This window comes from Kogia breviceps, chromosome 12 (genome assembly GCF_026419965.1).
Source record: "Kogia breviceps isolate mKogBre1 chromosome 12, mKogBre1 haplotype 1, whole genome shotgun sequence".
Lineage (NCBI taxonomy): Eukaryota > Metazoa > Chordata > Mammalia > Artiodactyla > Physeteridae > Kogia > Kogia breviceps.
The window spans coordinates 65960691-65985676 of record NC_081321.1 but is presented as its reverse complement, the minus strand read 5'-3'; the positions used below and the strand labels follow the sequence as shown (position 1 = coordinate 65985676).

General features: G+C 36.0%; 1 protein-coding gene across 2 annotated transcripts in view; it reads right to left on the bottom strand.

Annotated features, from left to right (window-relative positions):
- OTOGL (otogelin like) overlaps positions 1 to 24986 on the bottom strand; it is a 147375-nt gene that overhangs the window by 38501 nt on the left and 83888 nt on the right. For both annotated transcript variants that reach the window (XM_059081626.2, XM_059081627.2), the window contains 10 exons: positions 22611 to 22730; positions 19869 to 19985; positions 18844 to 19000; positions 18152 to 18178; positions 12636 to 12803; positions 10385 to 10663; positions 8072 to 8189; positions 3993 to 4072; positions 3616 to 3684; positions 2722 to 2789 (listed from right to left, as the gene is read on the bottom strand). In XM_059081626.2, coding sequence (XP_058937609.1) covers positions 2722 to 2789; positions 3616 to 3684; positions 3993 to 4072; positions 8072 to 8189; positions 10385 to 10663; positions 12636 to 12803; positions 18152 to 18178; positions 18844 to 19000; positions 19869 to 19985; positions 22611 to 22730 — 1203 coding nt within the window. The remainder of the gene's footprint in view (positions 1 to 2721; positions 2790 to 3615; positions 3685 to 3992; positions 4073 to 8071; positions 8190 to 10384; positions 10664 to 12635; positions 12804 to 18151; positions 18179 to 18843; positions 19001 to 19868; positions 19986 to 22610; positions 22731 to 24986) is intronic.

Below are 24986 nucleotides of genomic sequence, written 5' to 3'. Positions count from 1 at the left end.
CTAATTAGTCCATTTTATTCCCACAAAAACACCCTCTGAGGTAGGAGCTAATATTTTTCCCTATTTCATAGATAGAAAATCAGGTTTAAGGTCAAATTAACTTGCCCTGAGTTTCATAGCTAGTAAATAGTAGAGTCAGAACTTAAATTCAGGCATTGTTGCTCTGAAAACCAGTGCTCTTAACCACTACTCTATACTGTATCTCAGGGGATGGAGGAAGAAAAATTAACATCTGTTTAGCACCTATTATATATCATGCACTAATAAAGTACCTTTTTTCATTTAATTCTCCCTAAATTTCATGGGTCAGTTTCTATCATTCCAGTGTTATACATGATAAAAAACAAGGATAAGAGAGGAGAGTTTTCTAAATAGTGAGACTATTAAGAGAGGACTTCTCAATTTAAAAGCCCAAAGTAGGCAAATAGTCAAGTTCAGTCTTGCAAAATTTTCTGTGTACAAGTTGTATCAACTCCAGAAAATGAAAGGAGATAGAAGAAAACTAAAATGCCTAAACAACACCTAAACCACCTAAAGAATCTATACCTTCCACTCTACTGAAAGAATCTTTAACAAGGTCACCAATGAACTCCACATTGCTAAATTCAATGATCAATTCTCAGACCTCATCTAGTTGACCTGTTAACATATTTAGTATAGCTTATTACTCCATCTTCCTTAATATTTTCTTTCCTTGGCTTCCAGATCACCTACAATCTCCTCCATTTTCTCCTATTTCAGTGGTTAATATCCTTTTCATGTTTGTCATTTTTTCTCAATCTGTTGAAGTAGTAGTGGCCCTTCTCTCTTCCCTGTCTTCACTCAATCCCTTTGTGATCTCATCTAATCCCACAATTTGAAATATCCTTTATCCACTAAGAATTACAAAAATTTCATCTTAACTTGATCTCTACCCTAAACTCCACTTGTGTTCACCATTTCTGTGTACCCATAGCTTTCTGATGTCTAAGAGGAATCTTAATCTTTACATAGCAAAACTGAACTCCTGACTATACCCACCTCAGACCTTCACTTGCCACAATTTCCCCATCCTGATTAACGCCAACTTTATCCTTCAGTTGTTCAAGGCAAAACTCTTAGAATCCTTAATGCCTTTTTTCATTCACACCTCACATCTAATTCTTCAGCAATTTCTATAGCCTCTACCTTCAGAATAGATCCAGAACCCAGACATTTCTCACCATCTCCAATGCTATCACCTGGTCCAGATCACCATCAATCTCTTGCCTAAATTCCTTCAATAGCCTCCTAACTGGTTCTATTGTCTCTTTACACCCTACTCTCAACACAGCAGCTAAAATGATCCTGAAACAGATCAGATGATATAATTCCTCTGCTCAGAAACCTCCCTTTTCTCTTCCTGTGTCATTTAGAATGAAAGCCACAGTCTTCACAATCATCTACAAGGCCTTACATAATCTAGTTTATTTCCTACTATTATTACATAATCTAATTTATTTCCTACTATTTTACTCCTTGCTATTCTTTTATTGCTTTAAGATGTTAGATACATTCTCAGCTCAGGGCCTTTGCACTTGGCTGGTCCCACTGCCTGGAATGCTGTTGCCCTGGTTCTTTGCGTGGTTCACTCTTTCACTTCTTCAGATTTTCTGCTCTAAAGTAACAGTCACTTTCTCAGTGAGGATCAGTGAGGATCATTTCATTGAAAATAGCTTTACTTTTCTCCTGAGCAGCAATCTCTAGTGTTTTACATAACTTGGTAATTTATTTTGCTTATTGGCTGTTTCAGAATCCAATAAAATGTAAACTCCATAAAAGCAGGAATTTTTGCCTGCTTTTATATTGTTTTATTTATGGTACCTGAATAGTTCCTAGTCAGAAATAGTGCTAAATAAATATTGGTTGAATAAATCATTGGTTTATCAGAACAAGTAGCATATCTGGAGTAAGGAGATAATTTCTCATGTTTCAGCCAAGACAATTACTAGCTCTGGGATTCAATGACTTTATCTTTTTTTGCTTACTAGTATATATTTGTCATCTTGCACAGTGCCCAGCATATAGTAGCTGCTTAATAAATATATTTGAATGCCCAAAGAGAAGCCCACAATATACTCTTTATTATTATAAAGAATTATCATTAAAGAATTATTAAAGAAACATTATTAAGTTAATAAATTATCCAATTAATAAATCAATAAATAAAAGTATTAAGTTATCACACGTAATTATTATTACACCTAACTATCACACAATTACTACTATTAAGGAATCATCCTTAAGACTTCATTTGCATTTTATTTGTTTCTCTTAGTGTGACCAGAGTCTAATTAATAAGAAATATCTGGGCTTCCCTGGTGGCGCAGTGGTTGAGAATCCGCCTGCCTATGCAGGGGACACGGGTTCGTGCCCCGGTCCAGAAAGATCCCACATGCCGCGGAGCGGCTGGGCCCGTGAGCCATGGCCGCTGAGCCTGCACGTCCGGAGCCTGTGCTCCGCAACGGGAGAGGCCACAACAGTGAGAGGCCCGCGTACCAGAAAAAAAAAAAAAGAAAGAAAGAAAGAAATATCTGACAGTTAAGGAAATAAAATTGTTAAAATGTAATGCTTATTTAATTTAGCAAAGAAAGACTAGTGAGCATACCAAAAGAAGTTTAATAGCATCTGGATAGTGATACAGAAACATGAATAGACACAATAAGGAAATGACAAATAGCTGAAGAGATTACTCAGTCATACCTCACATTCCAAACCTGTTGTAGGTGTTAGCTTGTCAACAGTGAAGTCTGATGGAGTAATTTCTGGACCTGAAGGAAATGAAGAGGTCCCCTGCATAAGTGGAGTGGTATTGATCATATATAAAATTCCTTTGTGATAGAGACCATGCTAAGAAATTTTATATAGATTATTTCATTTAATTCTAACAAGAACCCTGTGAAGTAGATAATAATATTATTGCCATTTTACAGATAAGGAGACTAAGTTGTAGAGAGGTAAGCTGTGACTTGTTCACCATTCTCCCTTCCTCCCCCCTCCCCACTCCCAGTGTCAGGACAGTACCTGGCAGTGTTGACACTTGATGAAAGCTTGTCAAACATATTTAAAGAATAAATATCTGAATTTTTCTAAATTATAACCCCAGAAGAAATAATACATTAGGTTTGTCAAGCCTCACTGTGAGTGGATTTATTCAATCCTTTTCTGAGGCAAGTTTCACAGTGAGGGAGCAAAGTGAGAGTTTGAGCCCAGAATGCCTCCTCCAGAGGCTGGGAGAGAACACAGGAATGAGAATAAAAGTGCTTAAAGGATGACTTCATTTGCCTTAAAGTCTCTTCAGCGTCAACTTTAGTCACCGTGAAAATTTAATCAGGATTTAGCAAAAGCTAAATTCTAGGCAAAAACGTGAGGGAAGTTCTTATTATATTTACTAACGGAAATGGGACAGAGGTGGACCAAATGTAGAAGCCATTCTGAAAATGTGGCTTGTTGATCCAGTGAACAGCTACTCAGTGAAACCAAAGTGACTGCTGGGTTCTCTCGAGGATGGGACAGTACTAACACCAGCAGCTGTTTAGGAGTGCCAAGATTTAAATTACATGATGCTAAGTTTAGTGTCTAAAGTTGTAACGGTACCTGTACACATGGGTAGAGGTGGCTTACCTGGAGAAATTAATGCTGGTTCTGTGGGAATCAGAGGTATGCCTACAAAGAAGCAAAGATACTCTTCTTTAATCTGTTTTGCTTAAAGTGAAGCCCACATAGTTCATATAAGGATGTTTAGCTTTAAGGAAAATATTTTGGGAGAGAGGATGCAGGAGGAATGTGAGAGCGAAGACTTACATGGTTTAGAAAGTAATTCAGAATCCAAAAACTTTGAAAAGGACTATGAATAAGAATCTCATGAAGGTTTATTGTCTGTCTAAAACTTCTTTTTATAGTCACTTGCCATCATATAAAAAATATTCAAGTATTTTACTTTTCAGAATAAGTGAAGTAAGGTTCACACTTACAGTCTTCTGGGTAAACACATTTGAGAGTGACTTCATCAAGGATCATATTTTTAGGGCAGTAGGGCAAGCATCCTTCAACCCTTTAAATGAAAAAAAATTAAAGTAAGAAAAAGATTTTAATATAAAAATATATTACATTTAATATAGGAAACTAAGATACAGTTTCCCTAAATTTCTTCTATTCTCCTTATCAAGCGCTAAGCAGTGCTCTGCTTGCTATTATTCCATTATACCTCATTGTATGAAGTCACAAGCTAGTGGATGATAAAGAAATATTCATGATTGAGGCAGAATCTGAACACAGAATATTCAAAACATACACTTATGTTTGGGACACACTAAGGCCATGTTCTATAATTGTGATTTTACTCTATGTTCATCATACTGTTACTTTCCCACACTCCCCCACATATAAGCAGAGAGACACACTCTTTGAATAACCATAACGATGTTGGTAGAACAAAAACAGAATGTTCAGGGGCTCTCCCTGCTTATTATTAAGCCCTGAAGTCATTGAAAAGTAATTAGAAATCTCTGGGTGGCAGAGATGGAGGTGGGACATGGTTGCTCTCCTCTGAGAACAGGGAAGGGGGATGGCAGAGGCTGCAGTTCTCAAGAGCCTCAGGGCCTGTGCCCAAAATAGTGGCCGTGCTCTGGGAGGAGGTGGTTGTATATGAGCCTAAGGAGACTGAATTTCAAGCCCCAAAACATCTGGTCTTGTGTGTGGCACGTGAAATCAGGAGGCCCACATTTCAAGAAGCATGGGCTTGGGAATCGGGGGCCAAAAACAGGCAGGACCATCCTGAACGCTTATCCTCTAAGGGAATGAAACCAAGATAATAACTGAGATAAAGTCTTCCTTCTCATCCACTTTGGGCTCAGAGTCCGATTTATTCTGATTCAAAAGAAATATATCCTTCATGTACAACCAATTATTTAGATTCATACCTACTAGAGAGAATTACTGTACATATAGTTTTAAAAGGCTTGCTTATATGCCTCTCAAATACACCAGCAGGCTATGATACTATTTTTAATATTTTAAAACATTTCCATTTGCCTTATATAAAGTAAAAAATTTGGACCAAAAATACAGCCCCTTTCCAATTCAGTGTGGAAATGAACTAACTTGACACTAGGGGCACGTGTTGCCACCAGAGGGCACTCGTTCATGGAAGGAAATCCAAAACCAAGAAAAGCTCATTTCTCTTTTAACAGAAGACCCTTTGGCCATCTCTTGGATACTTCCTTCACATTTTTTTTTTTTTTTAACATGAACAGCTCAGCTTATAAGACCAATTATTTATTTCATAAAGTGAACTTAAATAATAAAATTTTAACCAGTATATGATATTCCTATCCTACTCTGAAGTCTGTCAAGCAAAAAAGAAAAAGTTACTAGATTACTGAAAATACTAGGGCCAGGTGATTATCCTCACATTAAATAAACATCATTTGTTATGCAACTCAATTATTCTGCAGTTGCTTTATGCAAGTCAAAACCACAGCTATCGTTTTAAAATCATCTTCCAAAACCCAGTAACTTGTTCCTTTAAAATGTCATCCATCATGGTTGCACACAGCAGGGTCCTCTTTATTTTGTCATACAACTGGTAATCTAGTCAACTTCTGACTGATAAATATGCCTCAGATGTAGAACAGTTCTTATAATAGGTATATTATGTAATAGGGATAGCTCTACTTACATATGGGCTCTGTGGTATGCTAGTTGGCATCTTTTCTCATAAAAGTTCTCATTTCCACTAGATATTTTTATTTTCAACACTTGCTATGTGCCAGAACTGAAATCATCTAGAACAAGCAGGGTGGTTCTGCTGGGGACTTGAAGGAGCCATGCAGCGCTATGTTGACACGCCAACTCAGTACTTGAGTCTCCCCTCAGGACTGCAAGTACCGGGAGGAGCCATAAAGAGGTGCCTCAGCCCAGGGAACCAGAAGAAGTAGAAAGGAAATAGTGGTGAAGACAGAGATGAGAAACAGCTTGGCAGGGGTGAAGTTTCATGCCGAGTCTCTTCTCTGCGTTCTAACTATACCAAAAAAGAAACTTTGGGGAAGCTACAGACCAAACAATGGAAGCACTGAGGATCTGGGTTCAACCACCCTGGAGACTGAGTATGCCACAAGAAATAAACTAGCCAAATGCCACTTCAAAATATAGCTCGATTTCCTCCCCAGTGGCAGGGCTGGCCTTGCCCCTCTCTCTTTCTTCCTTCCTCCCTCACGTGCTCTCCTTCCTATGGGGCCCCTGTTATTTCCCCTCTTCCCAATGGCTCCCAGAAGAGACAGGAAATAGGTTTGTGAGTGTGGGGGATCCAAGTGAATGGTGAAGACTTCTTTTCAGGAGGAACTGGTTGTTTTTATTTTTAAGAAAATAAACAGAAATATCATTTCCTTCTCTCTGTTCCCGTAGCACCTGTTACCCAACAGGATGTAGTTGTTCAAACTCTGGCTCTGCTGCCTGCAAACTGTGTGGTCTGAGGCAAGTTGCTTAACTTCTCTGTGCCTCGGTTTGTTTTCTCTTCTGAAAATGGGAATAATGAGATTACCAATTGTACAGCACGTAGCACAGTGTGGGTCATGCTGTAAATACTTCAAAGTGCTAGTTGTTGTGGTGGTTATTCCTCTAGCCCTTTTTCCCCTGTATTGTCAATTATCTGCTATTGTTCCTGTCTTCTTCTTAAAGACTGTGAGCTCCTTGAAATAAGGCCTACATCTCATATGCCAGAACCTTTTCTAGTGCCAGTGCTTGTTGTAGAGCAGAAGCTCATAAATGACTAATAGAAGATGATTCTTTTAAAAATATTCCCTCCTACTTGCATTTGTCTGTTCTCCTTTACAACAAAACTCCTTAAAAAAAAAAAAAAAAAAGCTGTTACATTGCTTATCTCCATTTTGCCTCTTCCTATTCTCCAGATCACCAAATCCAACGAACAATTTTCAGTTTGAAATGTAAAATCCTCAAAACCAAATTCCTGGCTTTTCCTCCAAACTGCTCCACCTAACATCTTCCTTATCTTAGTAAATGGCAACTCTGCCCTTCCGTTAAATTGAATCATTCGAGTTTGTTGAGATTTGACCACAAAAATGGCGATTTCATACGATTCTGAAACCTACAAAATGCTGAGACCTGAACTGAAGTCCTTGGCTCCTCTTTCTCTCATAACTGATGTTGACTCTATCAGCATCCCTTATGGCCCTAAGTTCAAAATATATCCAGCATCTGTTCACTTCCCACATAACCTCCAGGGCTACCAACCTAGTCAAATCCCCTTCATGTCTGTATTACTGCCCAGTTCTGCCCTTGTTCTTCCCCTCACCAAAAGTCAGTGCAATAGCCAGTGTAAACATTTTAAAAGATCCTGTCACTCCTCTGCCCCAAATACACCAGGATGCTACTCAGAGAAAAAAAAGTCCTCACAACAGGCTACAAGGCCCTATATGATTCACCCACCACTGTGATTCTCTGCTCTCTTCTCCTACCTCTCAATTTTGTTCACTTGGCTCCAATTAACTGGACTCCTTGCTCATCCTCAAGCACACCAAACACACTCCCATCTCAGGACCTTTACACGTTTCTCAGATTGAAAGGCTCTTTCCCCAGATATCCACACGGCTAGTTCCCTAACTTCCTTCACACCTCTTACTAGATGTCACCTTGTCAGCCTCTTCTTCCCTGACCACCCTACATTAATGAACCAACACACACACACACCTGCCTTATGCTCCGTTTCCCTTACCTTCATTTTTCTCCATAATACATAAGTCCATCTAACAATATATTGCATTATATATTTACATTTTTATTCTCTGCCTCAATGCAACAAAATGTTTAAGCTAAAGATAAATACTATGTTCTATACTGTATCCCTAACAGCTAGAAGAATTGCTAGCATATAGCAGACCCTCAATAACTACTGCTTGAATAAGACAAAATAAATTCGTGAATGAGTATCTAGAACAGATTATTGTTAAGAATTTTTTTAAACTAAAAAAAAAAAAATCACTGACAGAATCCGCTAATGCTAGAATCTGTTCATGAGTGGTTAAACATGACTTACGGTGGAAGAAATTGACATGCTAGAGCTGCAGGGTCACTGCACGTTTTAAAACACGGAGTGGCACAAGGTTCATATTTCCATTCACACATCCTCCTGTAAGGCACTGCTGCCTGGAGTTCTGGGGAAAAATGAAATTTAGGTTGTGTACAAAAATGGACAGCTTGAAAAATAATGATTTATGATAGTAAACCTTTAGTGTTTGATCTTTCTTTGATTATAATGCTGTTGAAAAGACAGGGCTATGGGGAATAAAAAGCATTGTAATTGCTTGCTGATCAAAGCATTTCATGCTCAGGTTGAATATCAAAATGTTAGTTTATTGGGGCTTCCCTGGTGGCGCAGTGGTTGAGAGTCCACCTGCCGATGCAGGGGACACGGGTTCGTGTACCGGTCCGGGAGGATCTCACATGCCGCGGAGTGGCTGGACCCGTGAGCCATGGCCGCTGAGCCTGCGCGTCCGGAGCCTGTGCTCCGCAACGGAAGAGGCCACAGCAATGAGAGGCCCACGTACCACAAAAAAAAAAAAAAAAAAAAGAAGTTAGTTTATCTTCCAAACATTTAAAAAAGCAAGAGGTGCAGGAGGCCAAGGAAAATTCTAAATCTTCTTCCTTTCCTTATGTTTAGTTGGTGTTCATTGATCTGTGTATCATGATAATAGCATACACTTGTTTGGAATTTTATTTTTTGCAAAATAAATTTTTGTCCATAATTTTATTTTACTCTTGCAACATCCTGTTGAGTGGGTATTACTTCCATTTTATAAATGAAGAGATTGAGGCTAAGAGGAGCCAAGTGACTTGCCAAATTCAAACAACTGGAAAAATGGCAAAGACCAAAGACATATTTATTGCCTGACATCAGACGTAAGGAAAACACTCCATCTTTGTTCTCACAGAATTTAGCTCATTGCCTTGTACACGGTCAGTATTGTCTAATGACAAAAATGAATGAATAGGTTTTAATAATACATGCTTGTAGTTAGAAAAACCTTCCTTGACTGAAGATTTTCTCCTGCACACTCTGCTAATATTTTCCCCTTCCCACATCATAGACCAGTCCTTCTGCAGCAGTCCAAAACTATCTCTGAAGGAGAGAGCTCCATAAGGGAGAAAGTTCAGGAAGCAGGTTATGTTTCTTGAACTTCAGATATGGAATTCAATTCCAAGGTATGAGAAGGAAAATAAGGCTTTCTGGAAGGCATCTATGCATCTAAATATTAAAATACTCATCAGACCTGGGTTACTAGGATCATGGGGCATGAGAGAGGGTTGGTTCCAAGACTAGAATAAACTCTTTGTGTATCCTAGGTTTGGGAAGCCCACAAAGATGAGTTTCTGAGATTTTGATGATGCCATTGGCTGCAGTTGTCCAAAGCTCAGATAAGGCCACTGGGTCTGGAGCAGATTTGTGTATTGGAGGGGAAATATTCAACTTTTAAGTAAATTCAAGTAAAAATATCACGCTCACTCTATAGAATGTTGTATAGCCATGTCAGTGACTCTTTTTCTCATGAGTCCATGAACCCCATTCAAAAGGCAAAAATTTGAAGCTCAGTTTGAATTTTCTAAAATCCAAAGAGATTTATAGAAATGTATCCACAACAAAAAAAAAGGCAAATGATTAGCTCTCTTAGACTGACATAGAAGAGTCTGTTAGAATGAAAAAAATTTGTTTGGGAGACCCAAGGCAGATATCGAGCTCTTAGGTTTTGAAAATAAAGCATGACTTTTAAACACTGCATAAGGCAGTGAGGATTCCTCTCTGAAATTTAGAAAATTCAATAGCTATAGAACAGCAAGGATCTCTAGAAATAAGACCAGGATTCTGCTGAACCAGAAAAATCTTCTAGAGGTCAGTGGAACCAGACTCCATAGTATTCAAAGAACAGAGATAAACACATTGTCTTTATCATTAAGAATCAAACTATATGAGAAGTTGCCTTCTAATGAAGGAAAAGGTAGATACAAAACTAGACAACAAGGAGACATGGGTAAGTTCTATTTCCAAAGCCTAGACAGCACTGAAAGTAATCATTGAGGCAATCATAAATATAACATCATTTAAGCCTGTTCTAAACAATTTACCACATTAACTTATGTAATACTATAACCCTATGAAGTAGGTATTATTATTTCTCCCATTTTACAGATGTGTAAACTGAGAGGCAGAGAGGTTAAGAAACTTACTAAGGTCATAAAAGGTCATGCAACTAATTATACACATTAAAAATGATTTTTAAATTAAAACCTAATAAATATTGTCATTATTTAAGTTATCTACTTAATCTGTATTTGAAGATCTCAGGAAACATACCTTCTATGCTGAAGCTACTTAAATGTTTAAATTCTTCAGAATCATCAAATTTTGATGCTTTAGCACTAGAATCTGTCAATATGATGAAAAATCCTTTCTTGCTGTATAACTCAAAAGCACTGTAACCAGGAATCCAGAGGCTCTGATGGTGAAAAAATGTGGCTCTCCGATGAAAGGCTGAATTCACCTCCCACAGTTTCAGAATAAGAGTGTCATCATCATGGACATAGAGAAAGTAGTTTGGCCTTTCAGCAGATTCCAAGGAAACAAGTGCCAATGCTGTAAAACAGAGCAGTGTTTGAGAACTCCCTGGGTTCTCTGGAGAAGGCAGATCATCAGCACTGGCATTATAAAATTCATTTATAAAGCTGACAAAAACAGAACTGCACAATTGTCATACATAGGTAATGCCAATCTCAAAGATTTCAGAAATGAATTATAAGATCTCTAAAGGAAAAAACAGTATTTTAATGCAATGCATAAAGTGACAGCTCCAAAAATAATCAGTCTTTGATAAGTTCCATTTTTAAAATAATTGATCATGTCTTTGGGGAAAAAAAGGAAGTATCAACTTAGGACCCCAGAAGGTACAATTCCATACAAATAGTTGAACAGTTAATTGGACACACATTTGTACTTGCAAGCTTTAACATTTTCAGATGTAGAAAATCTACAAATGGCTAAACTGGATGACAGAAAAGAAAAAGAGAATAGAGAAACAGATCAATTTAAACATGGTGCTGCGTTTCAATATCACTGGATTCTTAATGAGCAAATGTTCTTGCAAGTGATTTTACTGCGTTAAGAAAAGACTATTTGCTCAACATTATTGTCTATTTCCCAAGAGATGATGAGAAAGCTAATGAACAACTACAAAGCATTTGAGAAATGCTATGCTTTTTTGTTATGCGCTTTAAAAGTTTCCCTTATATTTACAAAACCCATGGCATATAAGTTTCTTCATTGAGATTTTAGATTTAATTTCTTAAACCTTAATTTCTTTAGGTCTTAGTTCCTTAATTTAAATGTACTAGGATTTTTCTATTAAAAAAATTAATTTTTGTAAATCATATAATGAAGAGCTCTCTCAAATCCAATAAACGATTCCAAAGACATTTATTGTGTCCTAAAACTTACTAACCCCTCTGCTGAGCACTGGAAGATGCAAAGAAAAATAAAAGATATTTTTATAAGAGAAAAATATATAACTAATATATAAATTAGAACTTTAGACTGTGATAGGTGTTTTCACAGATTAAAAAGAATTAAAGGAGCTCTTTTTACAAGAATGGAGCAATTTATTTTAACTGGAAAATCAGGAGATTTCTCTGAATAAGTGAAACGTAAGTCGGATTCATTCATTCAATAAATATCTCCTAAGTTTATAGAACACACCATGCATGGTTCTAAGCAGGGTAAGAATAGTAACAATGTAGCCTGAACATCATGGATCAGAAGGGTACACTAGGGCTTCCCTGGTGGCGCAGTGGTTGAGAGTCCGCCTGCCGATGCGGGAGACACGGGTTCGTGCCCTGGTCCGGGAGGATCCCACATGCCGCGGAGCGGCTGAGCCCGTGAGCCATGGCCGCTGGGCCTGCGCGTCCGGAGCCTGTGCTCCACAACGGGAGAGGCCACAGCAGTGAGAGGCCCGCGTACCGAAAAAAAAAAAAAAAAGAAGGGTACACTAACCACCAGGCAGAACAGGTGCCAAGTGGATACAACCAGTATAGATCTACAGGGGCAAACCAGTAAATGTGGTGCCAGGTACCACGACAGACAACGCCACGTAAGAAAAACAGACCGTCTCAATGACTATCTAGACTTTGATTTATGGTCTTAATTTAACTTCCTTGATATTAAATCACAGCTTTTTTTCTTTTACTTTAATCTAGCATTAAAATCTTTCACATGTTAATTATCAGCACACTATTTTTCAAAAATTTCAAATTAAGTTCTGTGATTAATGCTATGAAAACTGAAGCTGTGCTTTATTTGGGACCAAAACCTCAACCAAACAATTGCAATTCTAATTGCATCTATATATGCCAATAGATAAACAAAGAAATGATTTTATATACAAAAGAGAGAGCTAGTTCATATACCAGTGTCTTATTTTATTGCAAATCCTTTAGAGCACCCAGAAAAATGTCATAAACATATTAGATTTCCCAATTAATATTTACTGCATGAATAAATGAAAAAAGGTCAATGGAAAACTAAATTCTTACTTTCAGTTGGAAATCATACTTACATGGTGCCTTCTCTTTGAAAAGGCCTGGAGTGATCATAAAATTAAAAAATAAATTGCCATGAATACCACTTCTTGGCAGAGAGAAAATGCTTCTACTGGTCATATTGGCCCCCAGAATAAGGCCAGTCTGCCCATAACTTGCCAGCATATATGGTCCTTCTCCAAGCCCTAGTTAAATGCAAATGAGAGAATTATAAGTTAGAATAGGATTTTTACATTTCAAGCTGTCATTTCAATGGAATAAATTCTAATACCAAAAAACACTACGAAAATTACTGAGCATTTAAACGTTCATCAGTAACAAAATAACAACTCTTTTCAAAAAGAATATATTATATTGATTTGGAATATATACATGTTTAGAATATGAAGTTTAGAATATATATATACATGACTGCATATGTGTATATGTACATGTATACCTAGTGGTGATGGATAAAAGGTTGACTGAAGCTTTCTAGACCTCAAATTTTCTCACCTATTTGAGGATGTTTGTCTAGGTAACCTTTCACTCTAATATTCCAAGACTCTAATCTACTCTCAATAAACTTAAGCTTAGTTCTATCAATGGTAAGCTACTTTGATAGTCTTCTAAAAATCATATCTCCTTAATAGGTTGCATTACATTAACACAATTCACAGATATGATATACAATATTTTACTATTTGGGGGATTACTGAATTTCATCAGTGAGGTATGTCTACAAAGAAGAAAATAAGATGATGCTGAACAGAGAAGTCAAATGTCATTTTACTTAACGCTATCGTCATTTTACTTATGCTATCATTTCCATACACTTCAATGGTTTCATATAAAGTGAAAAATATATACTATAGTAAAAAAACTACTTAGTGTAGAACCAAACCTGAAACTCAGTCCAAGTAGTATTCCTACAAACTTCATCTTATAAAGAAAACTATATTAATTAATTTTAAAATTCACTGATATTAAAAATAAATTGATGCATTAAGTTGTATGATAATGTCAGTTTACCTTCAACCCAATCTCTATGACGTTTAATGTTTTAAAATAAGTGAGGTACTATAAAACTTTGAGGTTTCTTCTGAATTATCTAAATTACATAATTATTAGCTGTGTACTTTTACAGGTATATGTAGATATTTACATTGTAGGTTATGTAAAATGCTAATATAGGTGCAATAGATGGTTTCAGAAAAGAACAATCTGGTCGCTCTCAGTGAATTTCATTTTTCCTCTTTTCTCCAATTTTTATCTCAAGGACAGTTTTCCTTTCCCAGCCTACTCTTAAGATGGATGGAAAAAAATTCAAAGAAACCCACAACCTGGGTTTTTTCCCTTTCAGGATGAAGACCAAGCCTAAGAGAGGGAGAGAAGATAATTGGATTAGAGGGTTACAAAGTCTCCCAAACAGGAAGGAGAGCAAGAACCAAAATTTCCATCATGAGGAACAGGAGAAGGTAGGGATTATAGGACGAATTATCTTCAAGTGCTGTCCCATCCACGGACTCATCAGCTGAGACACTTCACCACTGAGCAGCTAGGGACAGTTCTAAGCCATGGGGAAGGAGCTTTAGGAGGGACTCAGACACCTTGAGTGCACGTGGAGCTTTGAAAACCTCTGCCCCCCACACCAAGATGGAACTGAGCAGATGCGGTGAAGAATTTTGCTATAAGCCTGGCAGCAATGGACTCCCCACCACTGTTACAAATATATACCCTGCACAGTTTCTCTATGAGCCAAAGTCTGCAACGTCCAAGAAAACTATATCATTAGTCTCCACCACCTACTAGCTCATTTTCTAGGGAAGACAAGAGCAACATAAACTTCCAAGATGAAAATATACACCAATTTAGATTTGTGTGAATATGTAAATAATGTACAAATAGGTATATAAACATGTAAATCATGAGATTCAACTCAAAACGAAGACGACATATACAGCTACAGCTTGTGGGCTTCAAGCACCCTCACAGATGTCCAGGAGAAGAACAGGAGAAAAGAGATAGACCATTAAACAAAATATTCTCTCCCCTACTGCACAAGTACCTTCCTACAGCAACCTGAAGAGACAACTGTCATCTGAGAAATCCATTTGTATAAAAATCAAAAGCTCCTGAATTGATTCCCAGTCGATGGATATCTTGTGTCTGAATTGTTTTCCTGCATTTTCACTAGCAATTGAGGAACCAAAGTCACTGACTTTATCATTAATTTTCTGCAGGGAGAATTATAATTTCACTGTCTACCAAAAGCAACCATTTCCTGTAGTTATTATTTAAGCACAGTATTAAGAATATCTGATCTAGGGCTTCCCTGGTGGCGCAGTGGTTGAGAATCCGCCTGCCAATGCAGGAGACACGGGTTCGTGCCCTGGTCCGGGAAGATCCCACATGCCGCGGAGCAACTAAGCCCGTGAGCCATGGCCGCTAGGCCTGCGCATCCAGAGCCTGTGCTCCGCAATGGGAGAGGCCACAACAGTGAGAGGCCCGCATACCACAAAAAAAAAAAAAAAAAAAAAAAAAAAAAAAAAAAAAAGAATATCTGATCTAATAAAATCACTCTGAACTTAAAACTTGAACAACCATTTTTAGCAGGATCTTGAAGTCTTACTCCCTACAGCAATAGAACCTTTATATTTTTAGCAAATGCCATAATAATGAAGACACTAGAGACAGGCATTGTGTGAAGGATTATTGAACTTATCTCAGTAGTAACCTCTGAATTTTCCTACTTAAAAAATTTTTTCCTCCTACAGAATCACATTCATTTATCTCTGCATTTGCTTTGAATAATTTAAGTATTTTAATAACATAGTGTCCAGAGAAAAATGCCAGCTATGAATGTCCAAAGAAGACTAGGTAAGTTTACAATAGTTGTGAAATTATTTGACATGAAACAAATTAAGAATACTCATTTAAAACTTTTTTCTTTGTATTACTATGAACAACTTCCACAATTCTTTATTGCCCTTCAATTATCTACCTTGATCACATTACTTTCACAACTCTTCCTCTCCTTGGCAGGTTGACTCTGTTCCCTATTACTTTGATCATGGGAAACAGAATCTCTGTCTCTCATGGGTCTCATGAAGGCCGAACCCCCCATGTTCACCCTCTGAATACTACCAATACAGTATTACAAATGAAACTAGAAGAACTGGTTTGAAGAATCTTGTAACACATTAGGGAAGCAAACCATCAGTAGAAGTGCAGCAGACTTATTGACAAAAAGCAAAATGTACCAAGCAGCAAGAGGTCGAAATTCAATATTCATAGAAAATTCTGTTTCCAAGGGCCTGCAGAAGGAACGCCAGAAAGTACAAAGGCACAGATGGAGATTTTCACAGCAGAACTGTGTGAGGAAGGAATTCTTAAGCGTGGAAGTTATTGGAGCGTTTTCTCAACTTGCTGTCTGTGTGCGTTGTGTAGAGCATATGATAATGATGTGCGGTGATCACTCCTAGACTAGGATGTGCTAACCATAACTAGGCAGTGTAGCATGGAGATCAAGCTCGTGGGTTCTGAGCTTAGATTGTTTATAAATCCATTTACCACATTTTGGCTAAACGACTTTGACCAAGTTATTTAATTCACCTATGCCTCAATTTCCTCCTTTGTAAGTGTTAATAATGATAATGTTATGTCTTTCAGGCATATTTTGAAGCTTAAATTATATGATATAGGTATAGTTAACACAACAAAATCCATTTGTATTATTAGGTACTTAATATTAGGCAATCAGTCTCATCTTAAGCAGGAATCCAAAGGATTGATGTGGAGTGGGTGTGGTGTGGGAAATATGTTTGGTTTAGATTTTCTTTAACAAACACAAAATTTTTTTAATGTGGGATTTTTTTTCCTCTTCAGACTTCCAAAGATATAACAGAAACAACCAAAGACTAAAATGTCCATTTTCTTTTTAATTCATCATCTCTATTTTACTAAAATTTTCTGGCTTTCTTTTTACTTTTACAGCTGACAGATTTCTTCCTGGCTCAGTAAGTCATGGAAAATACTTTGCTTTGGTTGTTTGATTTTTTTTCTTTAATGGATCAGCTTTCCTATAACTATTACTCTAACTTACTCATCATGGGTTTTTGTCCAGTTACTGTCAAAATGGACACTTCCCTGGATCATTTTATTTGTCTGAATTAGGTTTAAGTGGCTATGCCTTCCTCATTAAATAGGTTTGACAAAAAGCAGGCATCAATTCTGCTAATGTCTGGCATTTTCAATGAGGATATAATTCTCTGTCTCTTACATCTATGCCTTAGTTTTAGGCAGCACCTCCTCTTAGACTTCCCATTGCAAATCTGAATGCTTGGGAGACTAGGAGATTTTCATTATTACTAAATCAATAAGTTCTCATTCTGATAAGATATAAATAATTATTTTGCCTAAAATGATGGCTAAATAAATTCCTATATTATAGTTTGTTTCTTTGATTTCCACAACATAATAAAAGTTTGAATAATGTCCATACTTATTCATAATGGTAAAAGGTATGCATTTGGTATATATCTTTCATCCTTTTTACCTAAAAAATTAGTTAGCTTTACTCATTCATTCATTCATTCATTCATGTTATTCAAAAACTACTGAGAGCCTCCTAGGTGCTGAGAACTTAGTTACAACACTTTTATTTTACAGGGAATAAATTTTAACACAAATACTTAGAAATTTAGATACGTTTTAGAAGGCAATGGCTTTCATTGAGTCATACAGTTGGCACTTGAGCAACATGGGTTTGAACTATGCAAGTCCACTTATACACAGATTTGTTTCAAGAGTAAATACTGCAGTACTACACAATCCATGGTTGGTTGAATCTGAAGATACAGAATTGCAAATACACAGGGTGACTATAAACCATACATGGATTTTCCTTTTCTTTTTTTAGTTATCATAACAGCACCATTTAATAAGGGTTTATTTTGTTCCAGCAGTATAGGTGACATACAGTGTCTCATTTAAGCTCACAACAAACATAGAAATAAATAAACAAAAAAATTAAACTTAAATGACTTAACCAGGTTCACAATGTTTATACATGACAGAGACTGGACTCTAATCCAGATCTGACTTCAGCTGCAGTTAATGACAACCACACTATAGCTCTTGGTTCCTAGCAAAGGTAGTGCGTTATTAGAAGACCACTAAATCTCCATTCAGAAAGTTCTGGAAACTGTCCTGTGACTCAGCCCAGGGGACTCAGCTCTACCTCAGTTTCCTTCTTACATCTCTAATTCTTCCTGGCCCACTTGCCATTCCCTAAATGTATACGTTCCCAACTTCCTACCTTCAGACTGTATCCTCTTCTCCTGAAAATCATCTTTTCCTCTCTACACAGCCATACATGGATTTTCAATTGCACAGAGGGTTGGCGCCTCTAGCCCCCTCCTTGTTCAAGGGTTTACTGTATGCCAAATTATGAACTCTTCATACTTTGTTCCCAGCAAACTTGTTCAAGAACTTTGAATCTGAAGATATATTTAATAGAATACTATAGTGATATTCTTTAAATGTCACATACCTTCATTGTAATATTCACAATCGAGTGCTAAAAGGAAAAAAGAAGAAATGTTAAACCAAATAAGGATCTCACCACTTATCGAATATATGCAAGATATGGTTTATCAACGACAAAGTGAAAGAACTCAGAATGACATCATTATTTGGGAGTTTTCTCTGAGAAAAGAGGATTCTTTAAGAGTGCTCTGTAATAATTCATTAAATTTCCTAAGATTATTTTATAGGTAGGCAAATATATCTGCCAATTTATAAATGTCCACTGAAAGTGTTAAAATCATAAGCTGTTCATCAGATGACTTACTATCCACACAAGTAAATGAAAAGTTTAGAGAAAATCTGAACGCAAATTCAAAATGATGTTTTTAAAACTACGTCTCTTATCATTAGAACAGTGGAATTTCATAGCCATAAGAGAAATAGTCATAATCAGTATCTCTGAAGATGGTACGTAAATAATTTGTAGTTCAAATGTTACAGTCATAACAGTCTAACACAGAACAGAAAAATTTACTTCAAAGTTTCTTTTGTAAATCCTTTAGCTATACTACAATTTATCTGCATTGTCAAAAGAATATAAAATTTACTAATCTTAAAGAAATTCTATTTCCATGAGTCCATGGTATCGCTTCTAAGACAATATGAATCTCTTCATAAGGTTCCCACCTAATGACGATGCCCTGAGAGGATACTCACAACAAATAGTAGATGATCTCCAGTGAACAGAAACCCCTTCCTGACAACACTTGTACGCATATGCTGCTACACTTGTGCATAAACATTCACAATCCCCACCAAGGTTACAGTTACACGTGTCTTCATGACAATTTTTGGCAAAAGAAGTAACATCAATCTGAAAATGAAGTGAAAGATAAATTAATTTCAAAAAGTACTAACTACAACTGATTAAAATTCAACCTTCTAAAAGAAAACTGGTAGATTTTCAAAATTTGCTATTATCAGCTTAACACTGCCACCTAGAGAGTTCTCAATATCTCAAACTTCTATTCATCCAAAGGAATTTATTAGGCAAATGTAAGATCAAAGAACTAGCAACACAGGTAACGGGACTAACAAATATAACTTCAACATCTGCAATACAACAGATTAATACCTGTAGAAGCTCATTGTTTCTTTATTGGCATATTCGCATGGCATTAAAAGAATGTTCTACTTACAAATGTACTTTTGTTTAGTTTTTAATAATATCTTAAACTATTTTTAAAACTTCTATTGGAACCTAAAATTATTATGTTGGAAAGACATTTAAAAAGTTAAATTTCTAAGTAAATTACATTCAGTCTTGGGATGTGCTTCTAAAACCATTTTAAATGTGTCACTAATAATACTTTTAAACTATACTTGGGGTTAAGGAAAAGAATGCCCATTTGGTAGTGTCCTCTGAAGAGAAATAAGCATTTATGGCTTTGATCAGTCATTTATGGCTTTGATGATGGACGTAAAAATGTTTCATAAACTGAAACAGATCCCTAACAAGCATTATATATGCTGCTAAATAAGATGGAGTCAGGAAGAATGTAAATCAACTAAATGTATCAGTGCCACAGAAAAACGAACTACCAAATTTGTCTTCCTAATGAGGGTTAGGTAGTATACCCGAAAAACCAATGCGTAGCTAAATTATTTGCCCTGTTCATCTCAATATCATAGATACAGAAGTACTTGTTTAAATTGGAAAGTTTAGTAAAGCATTCATTTACCACATTGTGACAAGGAGCAAAAACATCACTGTACAAAATGGAGCATTCTTTCTTGGCATAAGGAAATTTGTTCTGATGTGCCTCACAGGGTTTAAATGGTTCAATTGGGGTTTCACACTGTGGAAAAAAAGAAAAGAATGTTTTTAAGGGGTGATTTCTGAAGCTGAAACCAGAGTAACCTAATCTGACTCCATCCACCACAGTCATATCTAGTATATTCTCATTCTTTTAGACAGACTTTACCTAAAGCACCTGTGCTCAGCCAACTCGGTGTTAATAGTATATATTATTTTTGAAAGCAACTAAATTTACTATTAAAATCATGAAAATATTAGAGTGAGGGTAAATCATTTTTAAACTGTCGAGTGCAGCATTACATGACTAAAAAAATTGCCTAAGCAAATTATTCTCTTTCCTTTAATTTTCATGTCCCTCATTTCTGTCACAAGCCATCCTCTGAGGAGTTGCATACACTCAAGTGTCTACAGGCTTACCTCCCATATACTAAACAATTCGGTCTCTGCCTCTTCTAATCAACCTCCCTGAAACTGGCCTGGAGAAGGCCATCATTGATCTCATTACTAAAAATAAAGGCAACTTTTCAGTCTTTATCCCACTTGCCCTTTCGCTGTCTTTGATTCTGTTTCATACTTTACCCTTCTTACATGCCTCTCATGTGTTTCCGGCGGCACCATTTTCTGCTGGGCTTCGTCCTAGCTCATTTGCTGCTACTCCTCATCCTTCCACCTCCCTTCTCTGCAAGACTTGATCTACAAATCTCTATTTTTTTCATTCTATACACTTCTCATGCCTTCAGCAACCTGAATATAATAGTAACTACCAAATCCATATTTCCAGCCCATAACTCTTTTCTGAGATCTCAAAAATTGGGACATTTCCACATAAATATCTGTCACTTCTCTCTCAACACATTCTAAAATGTACTTATCTTACATCAGTGTCCTGTCCCCACTGTCCCCTACCACCCACTTTCCTCTGTGTCCTGTCTCCTGGAGGAGCACGAGTGTCTATGCAGTAAGCCAGGAAGATCGGAGACATTCTTGAATTCTCCAAATTCATCTTTCCTTATGCAGTCCTTTCAACAGATGCTGATGTTTCAGATGTCTCTCAGATTTAGATAGTCTTCTAAATCTTCACTGATTTAACATTTCTTAGCTGGATTATAAGAGCCTAACTAATTTAGGGTCTTCGAGTCCAGATCCTAGCACACAGATCTTGCAGCTTTATGTTTTGCATTCCAGCCCTTCCCTACTTCAAACCTTCCACCACAGCCATATTGAACTTCTTAAAATCCCTGTTAGGCACCATACTCACTCCAGTCTTCCTGACACGTTCTAAAGGGATGTTCCCTCCTTTGCTGCTGCACTCTTTCCCATCATCTTCACTTGTATAGCTCTTATGAGTCTTGTAAGAGTCAGCTCAATGGCACCTTCCTGAGGAACCTTCCTTTGACCATCACAAACTCCATGTTGTATACATCTCTATGCAAGCACCTGTCTCATATTTCCATTGTTAAGTTTTTCTACCTCATCTACTAAACTAGACTCTAAATTCCTAAGGGCAGTGGCTATGTTTTAATAATATTATGTGTTCATATATCCTGGAAAACATTAAGTGCTAAATAGAACTTACTGAATGAATTTTTTTTTTATTTTCAGCTTTGTCCATTAGGTATTAATGAGTCTAAAATTCTTTGATGAGTCCAAATATTTAAGTATTATTATAAATTAGGTATTCTTTAATTCACTTCATATTTTAAAAAAGGAAATCTTTATACTTTCCAACGTAGACCACAATGAAATATACTGCTTAAATTTTACTAAATTGGATGAATGTTACCCCAATCCCCTTTTATTTTTTAAAAAGATTTAGATATATTAGTAAATTAGGCAAAATAGTAAGGCAACTAACCAAACAGTAACCAACCAGGAAATTGTAGTCGCAGACACTACTTTCAGTTAGAAAAAAAATAGGTTAAAAAAAAAGTAGAAGAAAAGAGTAGAACAAATTTCCAGTTTGACTGTTTTCTGAGTTAGTTCAGCATTTCTCAGATTGTGTTCCATAGAAAACTATTTTCTTGATAACTAATACACAAAAACGTAAGTTCTGTGTCAGTAAGTTCGGGAATCCCTTCAAACACATCCCTCCGTTAGAGGAATATAATGCCTCAAGAAATCTTTCAAAAAAGAAATATGCCTGACTTAATTTATTCTAACTGCTCCCAAAGGTAAGTTGGCCACAAATCCACTGCCTACCCCTCCCCATCCCACATCCAGCCATGTCAGGAGAGCAAATGTTAAGAAATACTGCGTTCATTTATTCATTACCTTGAGTTGACAAAAGATACATCATTAGAAATACAAATACACTGAAAGAGAATATTGCAGTGAAAGGAAAACCGTGAGATTAGAAGATGTGAATTTGAAAGTCACTCCTGCGGCTTTCTGGGTATATAATATTAGACAAGTCATTTAACCTTCCTGAGTCTCAATTTCTTCATCTATAATATGGAGTCAACGCCCTTTACATTACAAGACTGTCCAGGATTACATGAGAAATTAAATGTGAAAGTAGTTTGAGTTTGTCAACTATGAATTACTGCACAAATATTACATAAAATAATATTACCTAAATAAATTTTTCTGTAAGGATAAAATGTTTTAGTGGATAAACACAACAAAAAATATTTGTTTAGTTCTAAAATACATATATTCCACTTACCTGTCCTAATGCCCAACTATCTCCAAATACCTGGGCATTTCTCACTTCTAAGTTATTGGATGTGGTCATATCATTTGAAGTACATTTGTCAAAGTTTCCACATAATCCTGATAATTTGTTCTAAAGTAAAAGAAAATTATCATGAAATATTCTATATTCATTTTAACATTTAAAGACTAATATTCACTGAAATTTTCAAGAGATTTAAAATAGACATTTTAAGAATTTCTACAATAACCATTTAAAAAAATGTTTCAAGAAGGTGGAATTTCATGTCTATTTAATTATAATTAAGTTATTTTAGATTCTCAAAAATGTTTTTCCATCCCCGAAATTTTATCTATTCACACTTACCATTGTCTTAGCATTGATATAACTAATAATATAAGTAAGTTGGAAAAGTATAATACAAACACTACAGTGTTTGTACAAGTATAATACAAACATTACAGTATATGTCTGTGTATATACAAATATGTGTATATATATACATATTCTGTGTATATTTACATATTTACATTTTAATGATGAAAGACCCACTTCCTGTTATGTTTAAGGTTTTCTAAGACTATAAATTTTGAAACCATAGAAATAATTTATCTTTCTTTAGGTCGTACTTTGAAAGGCCAAAACATTGAAAGCATAACTTTTAAAGAAAAAGTTAACTCTGTATTCATATATCATGCCACCATGAGACACAATAAATGAAATCCACATCTTACCTAATTTTTATAAAGTTTGTTATGGGTTATTCAGTGGTTACTGCAAGTGCCATATGGATTATCCACATCAACAATATCCACTGCATTTTCTCGAATAATGTGAAAAACTTTTCTCTTGGGAAGGGAGGTGGATTAAAAGTACAGGGAAGAATGAGATTCCAAAAGCAATGAAAATCCTCCTTAAGCTTTGAAATTAAACAAACAGACCTCTCTCCTCATGTACTGAAGAATGGAGCACAGCCCTTTGTTAATGGTAAAGTTGGCTGCCCATGCCTCCAGCAAAGCTGACAATAACCTTGGGACTGCAACTGCCCCAGCCACTGCTTACCATGGTGCCTCTGCTCTCAGAAGCCGCAATACCTTCCGCTACTGCTCACCTCCAAATTAAAGGCAGCAGTAAAAGTAAGGGAAGATGTAGAAGAATAAATGGTTAATTTGTTTTCAAAAAGTAAGGAAGGGAGGATACATGGTAGACAATGGCAGAAAACATAGCTGAAGAAGTATGGCAATAACTAAATTACTTCATCTTCATCAAAGAAATGCAAGATGCCAGCAAACACCTAGGAATAAATTTGGGGGCTTTATTTTGCTTAGGGCTGAAAGAAAATGACTTCAATATACAATCATATCTTAAGTTTATAACATTTTAAAATATTTTAAAATATGTATATTTTCCAGTTTTATAAGAATTTGTTATTACTATCCCCATTTTTCCCTAACTTGCCACAGATTATATCCATGAGTCTCAATTTCAATTTCAGATAAAGTGGATTTTTAAAACTATATCAACGTTTCAAAAACAACCTTAACATATAAATTTAAAATGTTTAATAAAATTTTAAATATCTAAAATAATAAAAATATTTAATAATATCTACTACAATGTTTAACAGTAAACAATAATTAAAACAATGTAAAATATAAATTGACAAAAATTGTAAACAACCCAGATTGAATCTTCAACCATTAATGGATAATACAAACTAGTACATCCATACAACAGAGTACCACTTACTAGTGTATAGGAACAAACAATTAATTCATTCAACAATATGGATGAATCTTGAATGTATTTTGCCAAGTCAAAGAAGCCAGACCCCAAAGGCTATAGATTGCATGATTTCATTTCTACTGTATCCAGAAAAGGCAAAACTATGCAGATGGAAAATAGATCAATGGTTGCCAATGATCAATAGTTGGAAGGAGTTGACAATAAAGAGGCAACATGTGAGAAACTTGGGAATTGATGGATCTGTTCTATCTGTGGTGGCAGATACACAACTCCATGCATTTGTTAAAATCCACAGAACTGCAGACCACAAAAGTAAATTATTTTACTTTTTTTTTAGAATTTTACTGTATGTAAACTTAAAAAATATCCAGAATATGGAGGAAAAGATGGAATGCAAACTGTAATAAATGAATCTAACTCTACTATAAACATATCAAATAACCATGCTGCAGGGAATGGGAAAAAAAGAACCTGACCTAAGTAACTTTGGAAAATTGGATACTGTAAGGTTGAAGTAAAAAAGAACTGTATACAGCACTTGGTAAAGTTGTTCTTCTCTGGGGTCTGAGTTAGTAATTCTGAAAATATAGCTACTTTCTTAAAGGAAAACATCAATCATTTTATTTCTGTAAAACATCAAAA